The sequence below is a fragment of the Mixophyes fleayi genome, chromosome 4 (genome assembly GCF_038048845.1).
Source record: "Mixophyes fleayi isolate aMixFle1 chromosome 4, aMixFle1.hap1, whole genome shotgun sequence".
NCBI lineage: Eukaryota > Metazoa > Chordata > Amphibia > Anura > Limnodynastidae > Mixophyes > Mixophyes fleayi.
The window spans coordinates 197264305-197280247 of NC_134405.1; the positions used below are offsets into that span (position 1 = coordinate 197264305).

General features: G+C 35.1%; 1 protein-coding gene across 1 annotated transcript; it reads right to left on the bottom strand.

Moving 5' to 3' along the window:
• Positions 1-3464: 3464 nt before the first annotated feature.
• On the bottom strand, positions 3465-15455 carry SLC38A2 (solute carrier family 38 member 2). The gene is made up of 16 exons (XM_075209085.1): positions 15204-15455; positions 13255-13496; positions 12948-13026; positions 12722-12837; positions 11478-11551; positions 11277-11369; positions 11105-11186; positions 10154-10236; positions 9917-9975; positions 9635-9811; positions 9211-9290; positions 9021-9121; positions 8771-8895; positions 8079-8223; positions 7787-7884; positions 3465-6394 (listed from the first exon to the last, which is right to left on the bottom strand). Exons 2-16 carry the CDS (start codon positions 13371-13373, stop codon positions 6296-6298), a joined length of 1530 nt encoding a protein of 509 aa, XP_075065186.1. The 5' UTR covers positions 13374-13496; positions 15204-15455; the 3' UTR covers positions 3465-6295.
• Between the last annotated feature and the right edge of the window lie 488 nt (positions 15456-15943).

Consider the following 15943-nt stretch of genomic DNA (forward strand, 5'->3'; position numbering starts at 1 on the left):
AACAAAGAGACACTCATCTGCAAGTGTTTGGACTTAGTTCACATATCAGCGGTGCGTGGATTTTCTCAGCTGGCGCCTGATCATTTTTGAGAGTGTGTAAAAGTCTATCCGTATGTGCCTGTTTTTTTTCTGAATGGGGTAAGAGTCCAACCTCACAGAGAGGTGTCCTGCAGTTTGTTTTATATGAAGGAGAAGCAACTTTTATGTTTTTATGTTTTACTGGTTGTCATTAAATACGTGATTTATATTGGGATAATGCACCATATTGCTTTTATTTTTTCTATTTGGCATTCATAATGAGGTGATATCCCGAGAGGATTCATATGACACACTATAAAGACGTTTCAGTGTATCCCTGATACATTTGTGGGCAACTGCTGGAAAACTACTTTATATAAGTGTATTCCCCGAGTGGGTGCCCATTATTCACGTGGTGACAATATCAACCATAAAAACCACTTACATTGATAGTTGCCGGTGTATGGAGCTTCTGCATTGTTTTAGATAACACTAAGATGTGCTTTCTCTTATGATCTCTCCTGTGTACATAAAAATTTGCGAGAGAAAAACACTTTCCCTCTGAGCTTTTTGGAAGAGGGCAGAGACATATTATTCTATGTACTGTGGAAACCCAGCATTCAACATTGTTTTTCAATCAGTCCTAAGGAAAATATCATCTTTGGCTTTTGGAACTCATGAACTTATATTGTGCATTAAGATCCATTTACCTGTTATAGGAATATTGAACTATAATCTGTATAGTTAGCGCCGTACTTATTGTCCAAATTGGGTGTAGTTGATGTTTTAACATACTTGGATGGAATGTATGTAGGTCAATAAGTGGCTGCAGTCTAATATCAGCGCAGATTCATACAAATTTTACTTTATAAATATCTAGGTGTCTGAACGTAAACAAAATGGGGTCAGACTGAGTTCTTGTCATTTGACTTTCCAATAGTAGCTGAAATTTGTAGGGTCGGTAGCCCATAGCTATATTTAGTGATATCCAGGAACCCAACATAACAGATTCACTCAAGATATATTAAGCTTGAGGATTGCTCCTGATTCAGATGTCAACCCTAAAGCTCATTGGTACATAAAATGAAGAACACTGTGCATTTGCGTACAGGTTTTACTCCTTACGTTCCTGTGTGTTTGTATTTCATAAGATGGAGTGAACTTAGGTATATAATCATTTAAAGTTACATTTGCCAGCCTAGCTAAATTCTGTTGATGCAGTCTGTTCCATTCTGCCACTGTCATTGTATTGCTGTTATAGAATTCAATATTTCTTTACAACTTTGTATAGAAAGTATTTTGGTGTAGAACCTATCACATCCAGTGAGAATATTATTGTTTTGTTAGTGCACCTTGGTCACTGTAATCTATTGCACAAGATATTTATTAATTGCAGTAGTTGACTTAATAATTATTGAGTATATAATGTATCTATTTATTGCATTGTTTTCAAAAATAACTTATCTGGCACAAAGTATATTCTTTTATAAAACATTGACAGCCACTCATAATTTCATATTTAAATAACCACACCAAGTGCTGTGATTTCTTGCATGGGGCATGGAATGTCCTTTCTCTGGTGTTCACATCCTGACCACTAGTCCTAGACGTCAAGGTCAAGACTCAGGTGGAGACACTGGAAGATTTTTCTAAGGTAAAGGAAGTACATTACACGTTATTTTTACACACACTACTCTATCTACCTCCAAGAAGCGAGTGCTACACGCATATATTCAGTGGTTGAAGTGGGCTGGTATACAGTGGTATGCCATACCCCAACTTCTCCTACTGTTGCCATTGAAAAACTATCAAATTCTATTTACTTACATTCTCATTTTTCATACCACCACTTCTAAAGTTTCACCATTACATATAATGAAGAAATACAGATACGCACTTTTTTCAATTCATAGGTGACCCTTAATATCTTGCTTTCCAATATGTGAATAGCATGCTTAACATTTCTGTTTATAGCTACTTTTGGATGTTTTTCTGTCACATTTGTTTTATGTTTCTTTGTCTTTTATTTACTGTTAATAAAGATCAGTTAACAATATTAAATAAAGAACATGTCAAAATTAGAAAAAGGAATTAGCTGCTAGATAGGAGTTGCAAGATGGTTATAGTAACTTGCATTAGATTCTGCAACAACAAAAATGGTACTATTCTAATGTGATGTAAATGTAACGTTAAATACCAGTAAATACTGTATTTAGCTCACCTATCAAACATAGCATTCAAACAAATTTCAAGAAGCTTGTATGGTCTATGTAAGTAATGTGTTTTTTTTTCCAGTGGCGAGAACAAACTTGCTGTTGTACTAGCACATTGATAGTGTGGTTCTGTTTCCAGGCCAGTAAGCAGGATGCCTGTAGCCTAGAAATGAAACCAATCTATGTGCTTCTCATTGAATATATATATATGATGATCATTTAAATCCACAAGATCAAAGCTCAACTGCAAGGTTTCAAGATAGAACACTTTTTAGAATGCATCATGTATAACAGCCCTTAAATTTTGAATGAATTTAGTCATCACATTGATGGTCTACATTTAGATAGTAAACACATTTTTTTATGTTGCAACTGTCTACCAAGAGTGTCATAAAGATCTACTTTTTTATGAATTTTCAGGGCATGCATCCTAAATGCCAAATATGAACCAATTCCTAGACTTCAACCCACACTGTTGGATAGAGGGGGCAGTGCATTTATCTACTCTGAAGAGCTGTGAACAGTATGCCCAGAGAACTACAGGACCCGAGATTGAATAGTAATGCACTTATTATATAGCAACGTAAGTAATTACCAGCTAATTTTGAATAATTTAAAAAGGGAACTTTATCTAGAAAGAATGACATTGTCAAAGCAAATTTGCTTTTTTCCATAGCCTTTAGACATGGTAACACACAGACCTAAGCCTATCTGTAGTGAAATTCAAAAGCAATATATTGCTTGCTAAATCTTCTCTGCACAGTGCATGGCGGTCACTTGGCATACCTCCTTCCTCTGTGTGGCCCCTGTGAAGGCTGGAGGGCCGCTTTTGCCGCCCTGTAGCTGCTTCATGTTGCCCCTCACTGGCCTAGAATGATAGCATTTTCAGAATTTGGATTATCCATCTGCATAATTTCTAGTGGAAATACCAGCAGATTTTATATCCATAGATTATTATTATTTATAAGACGCCACAAGGTTTCCGCAGCGCCGAACACAGTACAAACAATGAACAGTACAGGGAATAACAGTACAGACAATAAACGAGTAATACCAAGACTTCAGATGCTCCAGGCAAAGCAAATATAATGGAGTTGGAGCAGAAGAGAAGGTAGACACAGGAGGGAGAAGGGCCCTGCTCATAAGAGCTTACATCCTAAAGGGAGGGGAAACAGACAGTTGGCACAAAGGGAGTCAGAGGAGGGGAGCAAATAAAATAGAGGCAAAACCAGGTATGTTATTATATTTTTTATTTTAGTTCAATTAAAAGCATACAATGTTTCATTGAAACTCAACGATTTCACCAACACCTCTAACAGAGCTGCTGGCTTTAACAATAGTTGTATTTTACATTTATACAGTAGATATTGAAGCATGTATTGCATGATTCACTAGGGTGTACATCACAACAGTAAAAACCAAAATTCAAACACTAACTCTAATCCCCAAAAATAAAAAGCCAAATGTAAAATGACATCACTAATTTATTTACATAGATGGACCCTTATTTGTGGGCGTAAGCATTGTTAGAGCAATTTTGAAACTAATGTAATATAGTAAAAGGAAGATATTTATAAAAACATAAATATGAAGCGGTATTGTAAAATAAACAAATCGTAATTTTAAAAAGCAGCTACTAATTTGTTTATATAATGATGTCATTGTATAAGATGAAGACATGTTTAGTATCTTTAAAAAGAAACCATATAAAATTAAGAGGGTCTTAGGTACTTAAATATTATCAATAACATATCAATTAGGCATTATAACTTGTGCTACTGAACACAAAATGAAATATCCAGAATGGTATTTACCAGCAGGTTGTTTGCACTCCCACAGTCAAGAGATGAAAATATTTGATAGGCAGTTTTAAATGACATAAGAAAATAAATCAGTTATTTCTACCTTCAAAATAATTCCCTGTATGATCAAAGAATTATTTAAATGATTTGACCTCCCTATGATGAGGAAAAAGGGAACATCTTCACATTGCACATACAAATGTATTATAGTAGACAAAGCTATGTAAATCTACAGCTGTGTAAAGGAAATGAAACAAACCACTGTAAAAACCACAATTGATCGCTCTAATAACACATATAAACCTTTCTCCTTGTTTGTAGGATTAGATGTTCACTTGAATACTAGGTAAACCTTATGTTGTGCGGACAATGATCATAATAAAAATGTACATAAATAAAAAATATATGTATGTTTATCTACAAATGAAATATTTACATATTTACATATTTCTATTATACAAACATCATAAATATTGAAAAATAGGTTGCCTTTCAATGAGTCAATGATGTATAAACAGTACATTAGAGTCTATGTTCGTCTGTGGAAGACAATGAGATGATAAAAAGTGGAAAAACTAACAATTCTTATGTTGAGAAGGTGTATTTTTTAACATAACTTTCCTGTTGCTTGCTCTTAGTGAATATCTGGACTATAACACAGTGCACAGGTCATATACCTGTATCACCGCTAACAAACAGAAATATAGTGTACATATAAACAAAAATAGTTTTATATGATTCACATATGTAACCAGCTGGATGACTAAAACTGCATTGTAAAATGATGTGACTTATTTATTCAAATATGTGATGAACTTGTTGTCCTATAGACCATGTGTGAGAACTAGCGAGATATTGCGTCAACTCTTAAAGTGTTCCTCTCCCCTAACATGAAGTGGAGCTGTCATTTCTGTACTGAACCAATATTCAGCTTAGGAATTCAATAGAAACTAGCAATATATGGAATCATGAGGCCATTTGTGCCTTATATCCCAGTGATATCAATAGTTTCTAGTAAATAATTAGACTAGGCTGCATCATTTGTGAATAGGTGACAGGTACACTTTAATAAATAATACTATCCTATCCCTCACATAAAACCCTTGACATAAGCCTCTCTAGCCAACATCCACAATGCCATAAGAATAAGTTATTACACATAATCACTTTGTAGTTTTTTTTGGATACTTGTCAGTTAAACAAGTTGGTACATTGGCAGCAGAAATCACTGTAGCCTACAGAATGGTAGCAAACACTTTGCTAAATGTACACAGTAAACATTTTATGAGAAAGAATACAAATTAGATCTTTTGGTTCTAAAGAGAAAAAAAAAAATGTTCCTCAAGTAATTCAGTATTTTATAAATTAAGGTTTAAATATTGAGAAATATTATACATGATGTAAACTGCCACGGGCTGCAATAAATAGCCATTTAAATATCTCACGTATGTACCATGCTTAGAGTATACCAGCAGTAACATTATAGGCTTGATCGACATTAGGCTCTGAAGTTTTTTTTTTTTTTTTTAAAAAAACCAATGGTGTACTTCCTGTATTGCCTAAAAGGTAAAATAAAGCTTTTATGTCTTCCATGTTCAGAAAGGCTGCTTCAGTGCTGAAGGTACCATGCACTTTCCAAAGCAGTACACCGCTGACTGTCAAGTAAGAACCGCGTTCAGTGTTTTTCCAGAAGAGACGTTCTTATTTTCTACCATGCCCTTGCTCAAGTGACAAAATAAATATTTATTAAAATACTGATTATGTTTTAAGATACTGTACCAAACCATCATTGGGTTCTTTAACATAAGCATGATATCTGTATCCCTCCACTTAGAAGTGCTTTGAATTTGATGAGTATTTTTGGTACAAAGAGAGGGTTTTTTTTGTCCCTCCACCAAGTTCATACTTTATCAGTAACATTTACTCACATCAAATGGTTCCTGTAGGCACATTCAAGTATTAACATACAAATACAAGTATATTGACAACGGCCAACCATGTGGCTTCAATAACATTTAGATATTTTTGACCATTCTCCAGAATGGAATAAAATTACTTCCTTTTGTCAGAACCTTAGGATTAAAGATGTTATTGTCCTTGTTGCGGTGTAGAACTAATTTCTTAAGAGTTCTCTAGTTCTACAATAATCGGTATCTTGAAGGAAGTAAAACTGCAAGCAAAGGTGAATATTCATTCTCAGTAGAAAGCTTGGGAGTGAACAGTTCCACTTCAAGCAAAGTGCCAAGTTCCTCACCAAGTACTTTAGTGTCCATCAGAGGAAGCATTGTGCACCCAGTCCATAATAATTAGGGTCATGCTGCCAATCATAACTACAATGCCACTGACAAAAAACAGCATAGCCTAGAAAGAGAGAAACATACATTGTTACTTAAGTTGTTAAGTTATGATTATTTCATACACAAAACAAACATTAATAGTAATTTAACCCATAAGGAATTGACTCCACTAGCAAAATTGAGGTCACAATCCCCAGTATTGGAATCTCTACAGCAAATATTGTGTTTGTATGAAATGGTAAAATATCAATACATATGTTTTTTGGTTCTGGAAAATAGAGAGCGTTAAGACATCCCCCTGTTCTTGGGAAAAGTAAAAAAAAAAAAAAAAAAAAAGTGTAATAATGGGTGTGTAACGTAAACGTGTGGTCAATGCAGTGGACAGAGGAATTTATACATAGTTATGTGCTGGTATATTAAGGAGCACACACACCACATTAAATTTAGTGGTATGCCTCTTCCTTAAAAACCTTCATGATCAAACCACATTTGACAGTTAGGTTATGATTTTTACTTTGTATAGTGTAAGAATTTTTTTTCTATTAACTATTCCATAGTTACTTTTACCCAGTTACTGCACCAAAAAAAATTGTCAATTTCTCTTCACCATAGGGATACCAATTTTGTAAGGAACATCTTTGTTATAATTTTTCAAATTTTAGTTTTCTTAATGTATTTTTAATCAAGGCAGCAGGATTTCCTGTGCTGAAATCCAAACTGAGCTGTACATAGCATTCACTTTGACTGCTATGTATAGCTATCAGGTGGCCAGGAACAATTCCTGGACATTTCATTGGAACACAAGGCTGTCATTGACAGATGGGTTTTAGAACTGGGTCCTAGCACTGCCATACTTGCCCACTTTCTTCAGCTCCCTTCCAGAAGCCAGCCAGTGGAGGGGGCGTGAGGGGGGCGGGACGGCCAAAATGACATCATTTTCGCCCCACCCCCTGTGACGTCATGACGCAAATGCGTCATTTGACAGCGGGGGCGAGGTCAAACGCCGCGATTCACCAGGAATCGTGGCGTTTGGGATCTAATTTTGCCCACTTTACTAGGAAGTGCCCCAATTCCTAGTGAAGTGGGCAGAATTCGGGAGATTGCCACACTCGCCCGGGAGTCTCTCGCAAAATGCGGGAGTCTCCCGGACATTCCGGGAGAGTTGGCAAGTATGAGCTCTGCAGCATGTGGCTGCCGTACTGAGGTGCTATTTACAAACTGTACCTCGGCACAAGGACCGCAGGCTGCGGTTTCAAATTGTCTGCCGTCAACAAGTTAATGTGACGATACAAAGATCCAGGCCAGCACCACACACATACATGCTTCAAATGTAATTTGTTAACGCAGTAGTTGCAATAGAGATTTGTCAATGATCAGGTTAATCTAAAGTATAAACTGATTCAATATTAGCTTTACTTATAGAGCAAACTAGATACATTTTAAGAAATACACTTACCCCAATCTTTTGAACTGATTTCATGGATTCCTTTTTTACTAGTTTGATATAAAAAGCTGAGGGCAGGATAAACACCAACATAGCAGCAGCAGAGGAACCTAGGCCACAAACCAGAAAGTTACATTAGACCTTGTATTCCTACATATAAAAGTTATATTATAAAAAAAAAAAATTGAAAAAAAAAAAAAAAAAAAAAAAAAAATGGTAAATTAGCAATTGTATATAGAAAAAAACATTATATTAAAAGCGCAAATGTTCTTATATTCGAGTCTGCAGAGTAACATCAACTCACCGATAAAGCCAAAGATATCTCTTATGGTAGGAACAAAGATGACTAGTGCGTTGGTGAATATCAGAATTACAAATGTGATCAGACCGTGGCGCCACCATGCAAAATCCTTTCCTGCAAACAACAACTGAGTAATGGAGCTGCGGATCTGAAGGAAGAAAAGGGACAAATTAGAAAACAAGACAAGAAATTATAGGTAAATAAGTTCTGTAATAAGGAATTATTATTACTAATCTAGATCACTACAGTAATGTGATCCATTTCACTGCTTACACTTTGCTCTGTAAATTCTGATCACATGTAAAGGTCACAATCAAAATATTCAATTACTGCCATGTGTTAAAGTTTATTTAGTATCATATGGTGTAAATAGCAAATGACTTATGGCCCAGAGCAAACAGACATTTCATTTATTTGTTTAACTTGTGCTGGATAGTCAAATCCCACGTCTGCTATTTTACTAATTGTAATGTTTTGATATAACCTTCCACCAAATGTAATAAAATATTACTTTTTATAGTTGGTGGGATAGTTTTACATTAAGGGTTTCCAGCAATATATTTCCTAACACATGGCCAACATCTAACGCCAACAATTGTATTATACCGAGGTCATAACATCAAGTATGTTTAAATATATATGTTTATACACAACAATTATGCTAAAGAGCAAAATTAAGTAAAGCCATTACTTACTGGGAATATTACAATGGGAACAGTTAAGGTGACGGCAACAAGAACTGCCAGACGCACAACAACAAATACTATTCCAGCTCCGGCGACCTTTGAATATGTGTGGAGCAATTCTGGTTCAACCTTACCTAAAATGAAAAAAATATATATATATATATTACCAATACAGTAATGTAAATAAAATAAACAGGTGTGGTGTGTGTGTGTGTGTGTAAGTAAAACAGCAAGATATAAAAAGAAAAAAAAAAATTACCATAAAAAGTCAAGTATCCAAAGAGAGCAGCCAGGAGATACATAATAAACATGGCAGAAAATGAAACATTTGAAACGTTCATCATCCTTTTACGGCTGCGGCTGCAGAAAAGAGAATAGAATACTTTTAGCACACATTTATTGGCAGTGGTCACGGTTATTTTGCTGGACTAACATAGAACAGAACATACCCTTTAAGTTCTTGGTAGATGGGAAGGACAGCTGGGTGACACACAAAGGAGAACGTCAGGATTGGCACAGCATACACAGTCTACAAAAAAAAATAAAAAATATTTTTATATATATATCTATCTATCACCTACACCAGTGATGGCTAACCTGTGACACTCCAGGTGTTGTGAAACTACAAGCCCCAACATGCTTTGCCAGTAGATAACTAGCTGATAGCTGGCAAAGCATGCTGGGTCTTGTAGTTTCAAAAACACCCGGAGTGTTACAGGTTAGCCATCACTGACCTACTCCTTCGTAGCAATTAAAAACTTTATTAAAGTTATTTCATTTTTTTTTAACAATTGTTTTTTAAATTCATATTTAAGGTTAAACACTGTTAAGCAAGTTAAGTGACTGGTTAAGTGTTTCTGGAAGTATAATTACCTGCGAGTTGAAGACAAAGTATTTTGGTTTGCATAGCTCATCCTGTGTACTATTGAGCTCTGCAATGTCCATAGGGGCTTGTGTGGTCAGGTAAGACAATGTGTTGTTTAAAGTCATGTTTAAGGCATCATTATCTAGCCAAGCGGGACATGAGATCTGAAATTTCTTGTAGATGACCTAAAATGCAAACAAAAATATTTAAGAATCAAAAGCGTATGATGATGTCCGCTTCTGAATATAGATAGAATACACGATAGTAGCACAAATTTTAAATGTACTTACAACAATGAGAAAAAACACCATACACAACAGAGAAAATCCACTTGTGTAGCCCAAGTATCCTGAAATAGAAATAAATAGGATTTAAGAATGGAATAAATAGATCAAAGCACAAAAAGTTTCTGAAATGTACTGTCTTTTACATTCATGTCAAGAAAGTACATAATTGGATATAACCAATGATCATGGGAGAGTCTGGTTGATAACTGTATATTCAGGATTCATATTAATAGAACTTACCCAAGGTTTTCAGTAGTGACAAAGGAAGTATGAGGAACAGAGAGACTAACACGACCAAATAATCTCCATTTAAGTACCATGCACTAAACAAAACAAACAAACAAAATGAATGGTTAGATAAAGGAAAAACAGCTTTTTTAAAGTAATTTTGTTGTGTTACATATATTGCAAAAAAAATAAAACCTTATCTTTTATGTGCACCAAAAAGCAGAATTAAATAGCAACAACTAAATAATTGTCCAAGTTTTTAAGTTATAAGCCTGGGATTTGTGATGTAAATAAATACAGTGGCATGTTTTAGAGGGAAACAAACAACCACTACCCCTACTTTTTTGATGATCATAGTAAGATAAATCTCTAGACTGACTTCTGCATTATGTGTGTACAAGGACTTGCTACATATTTTCTTTAACCATTTCTTTGAGTAAAAGTGAAGCTTCTGTACACAACTGGGCAATTACATTCCTCCATATATATTTATAGTAGTGGAATGCTTTAGGCATGGTCTGTGGTGTGCTCAAGAATCTGTAGGAAATGTTCTAAGCAGTTTGGCCTAGAGATTAATTTGTAACATATTTTCTAGTGGTATAATTATTGAATGTCTACAGACACTGCCCTCTGGCTTATACAATTTTTTGCTTAGATGACGCAAGCAAAATAAATTGCATGTGTCACAATATAAAGACAACAAATATTAAAGGTCAGTAGCCTGCAGTGATTGAAATATATAAATATATATATATATATATATATATATATATATATATATATATATATATATTATACACACATACACACACACACACACACACACACACACACACACACACACACACACACGCTTGTGGGATCATAAATCATGTTCCTGTTTGGCAATGGATTCAAGGTCATACATGAATCTGTTTGAGATTATTCTTATAGTTGATAGAAAAAAAAAAAAAAAATACATACTCCTGAGCGATAGTCGGACCGGAAAGTTCCTTGATTACAAGGGGCAATTCATATTTCACTATGTAGAGGTAGCTTGACATTGCTGCAAAATAAAACAGCAGATTAGAAAACAGGTCTCTCACGCATGTAGTTAAAAGTGATCTTAATAGCAAATAGTAATAAATAAATGTACCTCCGATATTTTGCATTGTAATAGATCCAGAAGCTGCAATTTTGCCAAATAAACCGAATGCTTTAAATCCTAGCTGCTCATATAATAAAGAACCTAAAAAGAAAAAAAAGAAAAAAAAACATTAACATCATAGAAAAAAAAAGGAGCATTCTAGAATATTAATTTTTTTCTAAATGAATTACAAAAAATAGAAAGTTTTACCTCCTTCATTAGCCGTCTTCAGTAAAAGGTGAATGGAATAGAGAGAAAATACTGACACAAATGTCAATAATATCCTACAGATTAAAACAGAAATGAATATGAGTGAATATATACAAATAATGCATATTCAATTATATGTTGCATTGAAGTACACCCAAAATTTCACAAGAATGCAGCACTGCAGGATTCATTTTATCGTTGTACTGTTTTTAAAAGCTGTGAGTTTTCACACTTGCCATGTATTAATATAAACCAGTTGCAGAAACAAGATATATGTGGACAAATACAATATCCTATTGGCCATTATATACTCATTTTCTAATTATTACTTTTTACTATAAGCCAGATCTCATTCATTCCTCAGCTGGGGTTTATTATTAAATGATTTAAAAGCCAAAGTCACTGTTTACGGAGTTCAAAATATTTCAAAGGAATTCCTTCTTCTCTGTCTTGTCTAGTAGTTTATTTAATATCTTAATCAGGAAGGGAAACAGGAAACAGTGTTTGGCCTGCGGCTAACCAAACTATTACATTTTATCATGATGTGGAAACTTTTACACAATGCCACAACAGAAAAATAAACAAAGTAATACAATGGAGGTAATAGAAATTCCTCTTTGTTTTTTTTTTCATTTATGTCAAATATTTATTCTTCCGTTTGAGAGAAACCTGCATTTTAGCAATATTATGCCATTACTCAGAAATGAGAGGTGCCTGGGTTCTGTGGAAGTAGCACTGGGCAGTATCCTTTGTTCTGAAATGCAGGATTGTGGATACACAAAAACAATAGAGCCAATAGGCTACACAGACCCAATATACATTATTGGAACGAATGGTAATGCAAGCTATCCAACTTAATTACAAAAAGTGTAGCAAAAAAGTGTAGATTTTCCTTTTGTAATAAGTACATTTTTAAAGCAATTTTTCTTTAACAAAAACCATTGTCCCTCTATGCCTTACTGAGAACACATAGTAGTGCCAAAACAGTTTCAACACTGCACAATAGAAACAATGTGCTTTATTGTTCTTTATTAAAAAGAGAAAAATAAAATGGTCTTCTAACATAAATACTGGACACACTGCCTCTTGTGGTGACTTAACAAAAAATACTGACGAATAGAAACAAGCAATCGCTACAAAAAAAACCCCCTCAATTTGTAATCATTCTAAAGCAAAACAACCTAATTGCTGCAGTCTAAATAATCCTAATGTGGGAATTTAGAAGAATACAATGCCATACTTACATAAAAAGAGCTATTCCAGTGTTAGCCATAGCATATGAAAGACCTAGGATTCCACTTCCAACGATGGCGTTACTGAGGTTAAAAACTGACATACCAAATGACGTGGTTCCTGGAAGCTAGGAAAAGATAGGGACAGCTTAACCTTACGTTAGAAATACAGAAAATAAATTAAATCTGCCCACCATTAATGTGAAATTTAAATGTACACTTTTGGGGATGTACTTACATATTCTGTCTCAGGTTTCTTCTTTGCCGAAGTAGGATCCAGCAGGAAATTTTGGTTTTCTGGATCCATGTCATAATGACTGCAATGAAATTAACATGTCATTAATTCAGTTGTTTATGGCTAAATCTAAGATTCAGTATTATAGCAAAGCATTATACAAACACACACAATCACTGAATAATGCACAAGGATGTGATTATACAATATATAATGTCAATTCAAATCAATATTTTGAAAGGTGTTAGAATATTTCACATATGTTTAATAAAATTTATAGACATGCGTATAAACGAAAGGCAGAACTAACCCTTTATTTGCTAGTGTTTTTGTTGGATATTCTGAATAATTGAAGTCATCGTTGCTGTTGGAGCTATTGCTGTCTTCATAAGGAGAAATGTTGAATTTTCCCATCTCTTGTATGTTCATTCTGGCGGCTTTCCTTGCAATAAAGCTGAAATCCAGGAGGATGTTGAAATAATGTGTCCACTAGTTCCGCTGATGTAGTCGGTGTGGCTGCAGATGATCCTACTGCTGCGCTTGGCTCTCTGCCTGCAAGGATGGAAAACGTCAATACTGCAGTGTGCAACTTGAGCCACGTGATGCTTGATGGTCACGAGTTAGCTGGAGAGGGAGGTGGGAAGGGGGGGGAAGTGGGGAGAGTGGAAAAGTACTAGCTATTCTCATCCAGCACACAGCAAATTCCAAGCACCAAGGATCTCATCATTCCCCCCTCCCCTCATCCCTCTCCACCCTCATTTGTCAATCATACATTCCAAGGCCATGAGCTGATATTTAATCCCTCCAAATAAATGGTATTGTATTGTGTGGGCCCTCCAACTAATATATATATATATATATATATATTCTTACACTTATTCCTTAAAAGGGATTTTATTATTTAAATAATTCAGTCCTCAGATGATGAAATATTGGGAGGGCCCAATGCTGTAAAAAATTTAATAGCTATATGATTATGTTCAAGCCACATTATATAAGTAACATTTACAGACACTATGTGGTGTTACACAATATATTACAAAATAGTAACAATGTGTCTACACAAAACAGTAATAATGTATCTACAGTATGTAGGCAGCAGCAGTACATAAAATATAATGGTGGGAAAAGGAAATATTCAAACACATGGACAGAAATTGTTTTTTTTATCATTATTATAATTATTATTAAATTTTATGTATAAGGCGCCACAAGATTTCCGCAGCAGCGTATAGGATACCAACAATAACACATTACAAGGTAGAACAGTACCTAACAGTATTGTTTAAGTAGCACTATAACTCTAAAGTCTTTTACTTAATAACCTTTTAAATACAGAGTGTAGATTGACTTCTGTATAAAGTGGAGGACTTGCTTAAAACATATATCCATCATTTGCTTCTAGAAAAAAAATGCTATACCTAATGTAGAGTAGCCTAGACAGCCTGCATTTCAAGCAGGCTCTTGTGTCTAGAAAATTCTCTACAGGGCTGAGTTAACAGAAAAAAAAAAAAATTACTATCAATACCCAGCCAGTGCGGCACTACATAGAAACAGGATAAGCCTTATACAGCCACTCCTTGTTGCTCCTCCCTTGCATCCTCACCCTAACCTCTGCTCTATAGGCAGAGAGAAGAATCTGATGCAACAGCCACACGTTATTGAAACAGACTCTAACATAACTGAACATCCTCTGAGCACACTCATAAACCCAAATAGATGCAAAAAAAAAATTAAAAAAATCAAAGCAGCCAGCAATTCAAAATAAATACTGCTTAATAGTACCAAAGCAGGTATGATTACAAAGAATAGCATTATGTTAATAAATGCTTAAGTAAATACATAACGATTGCAATAAAAATGTTCTCTATTGGGTAGCTTTTTTATTAAACAAAGGTTAATAGAACAGTTAAATATTCATTGGGCCTTCAATATTAAGGCATTTTCAAATCAATATTGGAACAAGGGAAATTGGTTGCTCTATACGAGCAATCATTTGTATATATCTCACAAGTGTTACATAAAAGTCTGCAGCTAAATACATGTAGTATTTGTATGACAGAAAGACAACTTGGCCAAAAGACCAATCCCAGACTTATACCCAATGATAAAATAATGTAACCGACAGCCTTGTGCTATAGAACGCATATTCAATATGCAGACACTTCCCCCGCACTGACAGCTCTATAAACATACACAAGGCAGACTCTCAGCCTTGTGACAACGCGTCTGCCCCACAAACCCACCAGCCCTTCTTACCTGATTCACAAGCTCCGGGTCACTTGGCAGGTTATATACAATGAGGATGCCCGAATAATAAATGTTCAGTAGATAAATAATTAACACTTATCACTTGAAATAAATAAACTATGATGCACCGCGATCCAAAGACACAACACAGCCAGCAGATGATGCAGCAACAGATATAGCTGTGTGTATAAATATAATATAATTAAACTGGATCTGTAACAATCCGTCCTTGGAGGTGGCAGCTCATTGAATGATGGCAATCCGGTATGCTCTCTCTTATTAGCGGAACACAAGGCGGAGTCACTGAGGAATTGGTGAGGTGGGGTGGACGTGCGTCATTTATTTTATCGTATCAACAAAAAGCATCGTGTCTTTTTTCCTTTGTGTACCAACAGTGTCAGCCACGCCTATGGGTCCTTCCTAGCATTGGCCTCTAGAGCAAGATTCCACTATGTACTGTGTTTGTTGTACGCGCTGCCTAGGACACTTTTCACCTAAGGGTTGGTACACACTACAGGCAAATGCTAACGATACAATAGTTGAAGCTATTTTATCAAGGACATGAAAAATTAAAATACTGATCAGCATGCTGATTTATGTATATACACTATACACCACAAGATTTACCTTCAGATCTGTGCTCTTAATCTGGTCCAAAAGCAGTGTAGTTGTAGTTGTTTAGAGAATGAACCCCTGCTGAGTAAAGTTGCTTGGCTCTGATAGTGCATTGAGTGCGAGAATGAGAGGAT